The sequence below is a fragment of the Anneissia japonica genome, unplaced genomic scaffold (assembly GCF_011630105.1).
Source record: "Anneissia japonica isolate Jap-2015-1 unplaced genomic scaffold, ASM1163010v1 scaffold456_len727751_cov192, whole genome shotgun sequence".
NCBI lineage: Eukaryota > Metazoa > Echinodermata > Crinoidea > Comatulida > Comatulidae > Anneissia > Anneissia japonica.
In genome coordinates, this window is record NW_022713155.1 from 305356 (window position 1) to 313202 (window position 7847).

Sequence of the window (7847 nt, forward strand, 5' to 3'; positions counted from 1 at the left end):
ATATACCGTAAATCATAAAACGCTCTGTTCATTGCCCATCCTAACACCCCTTATTTAACCGTTATCAAATTCCAAATCTTTACTGACGTGTCAGGAAAATAGGCCTACATATGATAGGCCAATCTGAATTACTGTACGTGAATTCTATATTGTATTTAAATTGTTACCTCCGCCACGGAACCTACATTCACCACCGTTTTCTGGTTGTTTGTTAATCTGTTTGTTAGCATCATTATACAAAAACTAATGACTGGATCACCATAAAGTTTAATGGAGTCGCAAAGAAAAGGTAAGTACCATTACCAGAAAGGGTTTTTAATATTTGGGATGAAAACATCAAAGGTAGAGGTCAGTGTCACTAAAATTAAAGAAATCCACAGGAATAAAATGCTCAGTTGGAGGTATGCACTCAATCGAGTACCGCTCTCTAGTTCAGAAATAAATGATTACCATGTCGAGACTTTTTTGATGACAAAGTAAATCGTGGTCAAAACAACAATAACTACACAAGTTGCGAGTATTACAAGAAGAACGATGCTGTCACCTAAAAGAACATGAGATTGTTTAATTTTAGTGAATTGAAATTTATATTAATGCAAACAAACACATGATTTACGTTGTCGTGTTGTGGAACCTAGAAATACACTACAATAAAACACAAATTATTGATCATCAAACATATCGATAAAACAAATACAACAAAAGCAAACTAAATTTTACAATGAAGGACGATTACAACAATAGCAACACTATGCAAGGGGCGTGGCGTACAAAACTTTTTACTAGATCAGTGTGTCCCAACTTTTTTTCATAGGCCCTACGCAGACCCTTCGGGACATGTTAAAAGTCTCAACGGACCCTCATGTGTAAGTATTACTTATTTTCGATACGATGGAAGATGATTCGCCACAAAAGTACAACATTAAGCAGTGGCGGCTACTGGAATTTGAGATAGAAGCCACCTCAGTCTCACCATGGTTGGGCTGGGGTATGACATTTTTATGTCTATGGCAATATTAGATGGCCGGAAATGGCACTGTCAGACTTTTGAAAGTAATTTTCTTTTATTCCTCCATTTATTTTTACTTTTGTAAAATTTAGAGCCACTATGGTTGATATTCCACCAAAAAGATTATATATAGAACAAGAGTGGTCAGAAAGTTATTTTTTACAGATAAGCCTATGTGGTCGAGGTACAACATTTTGTATGTCTATGGCACCTCTATATGGTCGGAAATGATATTTTCTTTTATCCCCCATTTATTCTTAATTTAGTAAAATTTAGGGCCCCCGATTTTGTTTAATCTATTCGATATTCAGGTAAACGCATACTAACAAGATGTTCGTTACCTGAGGAACGCCACTATCAAGTTGCTTTCTAAGCACTTGGCCTAAATACCTATAAAACTCTAAGAATCTTTACATACATATAAACAGATATAAAAGATTCAGCAATAAATATTGGAATTAAAATATAATGCCAGTTAAAACAATTTAGAATGAAAGAAGTCTATGCCTATGTATGTCAGAAACCCAGGTTGGGAACCATTGTACTAGATTTACTCACCTTCTTGCTCCAGCGGTGGCAAAACTGTATCTCGTGGGGTCGTGAGAGTATCTCGACCTGTAGGTCAACAAAATAGAATAGTTAAGCATACTGTATGCCTTCTTAAACTAAATGAAATTCCATATATGAAGTCAGCGAAAACAAAATTGTTTGATCTTTGCATCATTTTTTTTATCCTAGAAATTCTGAGTTTTAATTGACTTTTGGAGGTTTTTTCAAATTTTAATATTGGGAATATGACTATAAACCATCGTTAATTTAATGTTTGAGATTCTTTCCAGATTTGTTTAAACTATCTGGGAACTATCATAGATCTGATACGAATAATACCTATATCCCTATCCACTTAATTGTATCCTTCTCATACACAATCTTATACACAACTGTGTTTTAGTAGTCATAGCTCATTCGACGCTGAAATCATGAAAGGCTAACCCAGAGGGCTCAGAATATGTATTTGGAGAATTACTATTACGCAAAATATATAGCCTTTATCCCTTTTAAACCAATATTTTTTTTTATATTAAAGTGAATCGTAAATATTAACTGTTAACCTGTATACGGACACTCTGCAGAGAAAGTGACATCGTCCAATGCAACGCATTGTCTTTCGTTTGCTCCAATTATCCCTTCGAACACAACACTGTAAGTATGAACGTTGGCGACAGGAATATTGACGTAATCCCAATCATTCGATGACTGTGAATGCTGCCACATTAACAGCATAGCTCCATCAGAGTTTGACGAACGAGTGAAAACCTTTAAGTAACACGCAAAGACAGTCTTTATGAGATATTGAAAGGTGAATTCGATAACTCGCGCACACGTTTCGCACTGAAGCTGAGCGTTAAACGCAAAATTAATACGAACGCAATTCCTATAGTGAAAAAAGGGCTAACTAAGATTTCTGTCACTCGCAGCTTCCCCAGTTTAAAAGAAAATATTTTAAATTATAACGTTACTCCATGTGCCATGACATTGATTAAGAATGAGAAATTATTTTATCCACCTTGTTATCAGGCTGACATTCGAATGATAGAGCTAAGTCTGTCACATAGAGGGACATGTCTGATCGATCTTACCCGTAAAGAACTCTCAACACCACAAATGTGGTACCAAAACCTCAAGAAACATACATTTTCACTTGTTTCGAATTCTGCTGTTGTGACTTGACTTTTACCTCCCTTATTACTCCCATGCGGTTGGGTTAGCAGCAAGAAAAAACCTGTAAATGCAAAAATATATATTTTAAAAATTAATTTAGTTTTCTGTTATTGTAAATAACGCGCTAGCGTCGCAGACAATAAACTTTTATGTGTTTGTAATGCAATGTTTGTATTTTTATATGTTATGTTTTCATAAAGCGTCTTGTCAATGAGCGTGTAGGCCTACACAGTCTTTTAAAACTTACCATTTGAACCGCCTGTATGGTCGCCTGTAGGTCCGCCTCTAAGGGCTACTTGACTTTGTGTCCAATCAAAATCATCACCATTCATTTGCTGCCAGCCACAATGATCCTCAAACGGCACATTATTGAACGTACATCCACCATTTGTTTCTGTAAATATCAAAAGATGATCGAGTTAGAATAACCATAGGCGTGTATCGTATTTCTGAAATAAACCTGCTTGGGTGCCGAGGGGACAATTTGAAAAAAAAAATATACAATAAGAATAAGAAATTAAAATTTGTGTTATATATGCTCGGCCAACCCAACATCTTAAAAATATTTAATTTTTACCAAGAGGTGCCAAAAAATATGTGTATATGTTTTATGTTTTATAGCCCCTTAATTAATAAATTAAATAGCCTTACCATGGACGTTACTGTAATCCCCATTTTACCTACCAAAATGTATAGTATGATGGTGATCGATGGGTAGCAATGAATCATAAAATAAGCCATAGACTTATAAAGCATAGGCTTATTGTATAAGCGAACTTACGGCAGTTTTTCTCATCCGTCTTGCAGGGACAATCATTTTTTAAGTCACACACGTGTGAACCCGCCACACAACTACTGTCGTTGCATGCGATAGAACCTGCTGAGCATCTTCTCTGATGTGTGTCTAAATAACAACATATTGACGATTGGTTTTATGTTTATAAATACATAAGGTTTCCCTATTTTTTTCTGTCATAAAATTCACTTTGTATTTAATATTACCTCTTTTTTGTAGCCGCATCTATCGTTGTTTTCTAGCCTAAATTCGTTGTTCATAAAACCGTAGCGGTTAAATTGATATATTAATTGTATAGAATCCCCCACTGTAATAATGGACATTTCCGGAATGTAGATTAATCTTAACATCTGACCAATCAGAAGAGGAACATGACTTGGTCGTTTACGCTGTCGATTTGTGGGACCTTATCAACAATACCCAAGAAGTGGGACTATTCCATTTCGATATAAAACAAAATCATTTACTTTTCCCACAATCTTTGAAAAGAATGTCGTCTAGAGCAACATGGCCTCTTATTGCCGCATGCAAAGTGTACTCGATCAAAACGGTGAACTGTTCCCTGTGACCGATTAGGATGTCTCCTGTCGAAACCCAATTACTGTCGTCACTTTGCTTTATTGACCGAAGCAAAGTTGTCTGAAATAACCAAAACACACAAAAACATGATTCTATCTTTGTTTATGAAAGATAGGTAGATTGGTTTTCTGAAAGTGTGATATACAACTACCTATATATTTATACAGCTACCTACCTATATATTTATACAACTACCTATATATTTATTTTATAGCATTTAATGTTGGCATAATTACAACAATAAATTCTATATTACATAACGATGATGATAATAATAATAATAATAATAATAATAATAATAATAATAATAATATTGATAATAATAATAAATAATAATGTTTTCTTCTTTCACTGCATTCTCCAATGGGGAAAGCTACTACTCATCTCAGTACCTGTATTTTATTATTGTTATTATTTTATTTTTATTTATGTTTTTATTTTCTTGCACACAACATTGAATGGAGTTGCTTCCGCAATGGCGGGAAACTTGGCAGACAGTGTGGACACTCGTACAAACGCTCGTAATAATATTTTAATCGCAATAACCTGTTTAGGTGTATATGTCCGTATATATACAGAAATAGTACCAATACCGTATCCCCTCATGTTGTACCACATACTAAATTTGCATACAGCACTACTGTGCTGAAGTACAGGGCTATATAGATGAATGTTCTCGTGATAGAGGGCGCTGAGAGAATCATTACGTTCACTGGTTTCAAGGTAGATATAAAATCCTGAAATTTAAAGATAAAATACTTTCAAACTATGTTTAGAAGTTCCTTCTCATTTTTTAGTTTATAGATATAGACTATGGAGAAAAGTAGTCAATTAAGCGTACAGTTTATTTCTTCATTATTTTAGTTGTGTGGGTTTTTGTACCCATTCTGGAAGCGATATATTGAGAATAAAGCATACATTTAAAGGCATCATATAAATATACCACTCTAACTTAGCAACATCATACTACCACGAATTTTCAGAAGTTCAGAAGCAGACTCACTACACCATTATCATTACTATTAAAAAGGCATCGTAACACAAGGAACTTTTTGAACGATATAGAAATACAAAGCGGATAATGAGGAACAGACGAATGGCCAAGCTGAAAAATACATCTTTAATTATGACATTTTCTTGGCACCACATAAAAGTGCAGAGACCTTGACTACGATAACCAGGTGGTGAAAACAAATAATAACTCGGCTCATCATACTCGACGTAAAGGCAAGATGTCAAAGTAAAATAATGTTTAACATTTCACAATAGCTTCATTTCTGACGATGAACGAATAAAGTTTGAAATAATATGGAATCACGATGGCTTTTCAATTTATTGGACTTATAATATGAATCTTTAGAAGTTTGTATTGTTGATATACTGTTACTGTTTAATAATGAGTTTACTCGGGGTTTAATTGAAATTGCGATAAAGTAGGGAATTTCAGCGGTATACCTTTTGGATTTTGTTTAGTGTGATCAATACGTGGTCTCGTATCCCTACTATGAGCTGACCTTCCATTTGATCGGATCCAGTTAATGCCTCCCCTTCGATTAATTTTCCATCCGCACCAATCATTCTCAAATCCACAAGTTGTACCTAAAAACTCCAATAAAAGATTAATAATACGATGACTTATCAAGATACCGTAAACAACCTCGAATAGTAGCCCATGGGCTTAATCTCGAGAAGAAGCCTATCTTGAAAAGAAGCCTATGGGCTTCTAATCAAGATAATAAGGGGTTACACGAGATTGTATTTAAATTCTGACTGACGTATATTTGATCTTTGATATTATGGTAGCGTGTCAGTATCAATATTATTTTATTGTGCTAACATGGTTAAAATAAAATAAAAATATTAAACAGGGTTTTGAATTCCGTAGTTGAAAAATGTTGTGTAGTAGCAATTCCAAAATTTACAGCATTCATTTTGAAAAGAAGCTCCCCTCTTTAGTTTGCAAAAGTAATCTCGAAAAGAAGCCCATTTCGAAAAGAGGCCCATATCGAAAAGAAGCCCTTCCAAATGTCCTAAAAAAAGAAGCCCAGGGCTTCTGTTTGTGGTTTTACGTTAGAGAATTTATAGACGTTTCGTAAGCCCTGCCGTTTGGATTTTGATGCAAAGGTCCCAGAAACGTGTTAAAACATACGCAAACAAGTGCATTTGTGGAACAACACTTGTGATAGTTAGGCACGCGCGTATTCTTGGCCCCTGTTCTCATTGGTCAGTTGTTAAGTTTGATTGACATTCTGGAAGGTCCATTCAAATGAAAAACAATATTAAAGATATATTGCCATACGTAATTTTAAGCTTTAGAAGAGTCGATACATTTTGAAACTTACCACATTCATTTTCATCAGATCCATCATCGCAGTCGAGAATGAAATCGCATCTCTGCGTTGTTTCAAAACATTGATTGGTCATTCCACACCGAAGTCTCCTGCCGTCATCACAGAACTTGTAATTTCTGGTTTGATCAAAACCAGGTATATCACCGACTGCTATACAGTTGGCCGATAAGGATACATCGTCAATGGCAATGTTACCTCTTGCACCTCGGACGTCCTCTATCACAACCTGAAACAATGAGTTTTCAGCAAAATCTTAGCATTATCAGGCTGTAAAAAGGCTCTTTTTTTTAAGCAGTGTTCTCTGACGAAATAATTGGCTACCTTCCAGCGCCCTCTCCAGACTATCAAAATTTCATTTCGAAAAAAAACATGTGACATGCCTAAATATGGTTATGGTGACATCACATCATGACAATATATAGGCACATCATGACTATATATGGTTATGGTGACATCACATCATGACAATATATAGGCACATCATGACTATATATGGTTATGGTGACATCACATAGGCACATCATGACTATATATGGTTATGGTGACATCACATCGTGACAATATATAGGCACATCATGACTATATATGGTTATGGTGACATCACATCATTACCTTTGATGGGGAAAAAGTAAAGGTAATAGATGATTTCTTCAGGAAAACGTATCACCTACTACAAATATGTTCATTAACTTATTGTTATTACAAACACGTTGTGATCGACGATGGAAACGAACCTGAAAATCTTCCGGAAGAGATCTCAGTGGAACGCGCAATAACTTCCAATAACTGTATGAGCGTTCAACTAGCTCGCTCACTTGTACTAAGTCAGTGTAATCGTTATATGTCATCTGTTGGTATATTGTTAAGGCACCGTCATATTCGCCATCCATGTAGTACCAAAAACGAATCTTTAAGAATAAAAAATGTCTTATAATCGGCAAAAAAATAACTGAGTTAAGTACTGCTTAATTTATTGAATTCAAAACAAGTCGTTCTGAAAGATTACATATTCTTTGTTTCTTTAAATTTTTTAAAAAACTATGTTAGTTTTTGCTTTTCATTTATTTTGCCTTATAATTCTGTTCTTAATTAATTTATAGTCAATTTAATTTCATCTTAAATTGTTATTTATATTATATATATACATATATATATATATATTTCTTGTATTAATTTCTTTAAAGTTTTTTCACAGTTCATTCTTTTTCAATTGATTTTTAATTTTTAATTTTGTGTATTGTTTGTCATGTCTTCTTTTGCTTATTATTTAAATTTCTTTGTTAATCTATTTATATTTCCTTGTTGTTATATGTATTGAGGGTTCCTAATGATCAGCTCAGGCTGGATGGACCAACTTCGCAAAATATTGTTGAAATAAAAATAAATAATA

The 7847-nt window shown here is 34.3% G+C and overlaps 1 protein-coding gene across 1 annotated transcript; it reads right to left on the bottom strand.

Annotated features, from left to right (window-relative positions):
• Positions 1 to 22: 22 nt before the first annotated feature.
• LOC117108243 (MAM and LDL-receptor class A domain-containing protein 1-like) lies at positions 23 to 7359 on the bottom strand. Its single transcript, XM_033250208.1, has 11 exons — positions 7192 to 7359; positions 6449 to 6683; positions 5562 to 5705; positions 4653 to 4843; positions 3995 to 4166; positions 3513 to 3635; positions 2979 to 3125; positions 2650 to 2792; positions 2122 to 2326; positions 1568 to 1624; positions 23 to 544 (listed from the first exon to the last, which is right to left on the bottom strand). Exons 1-11 carry the CDS (start codon positions 7345 to 7347, stop codon positions 447 to 449), a joined length of 1671 nt encoding a protein of 556 aa, XP_033106099.1. The 5' UTR covers positions 7348 to 7359; the 3' UTR covers positions 23 to 446.
• Between the last annotated feature and the right edge of the window lie 488 nt (positions 7360 to 7847).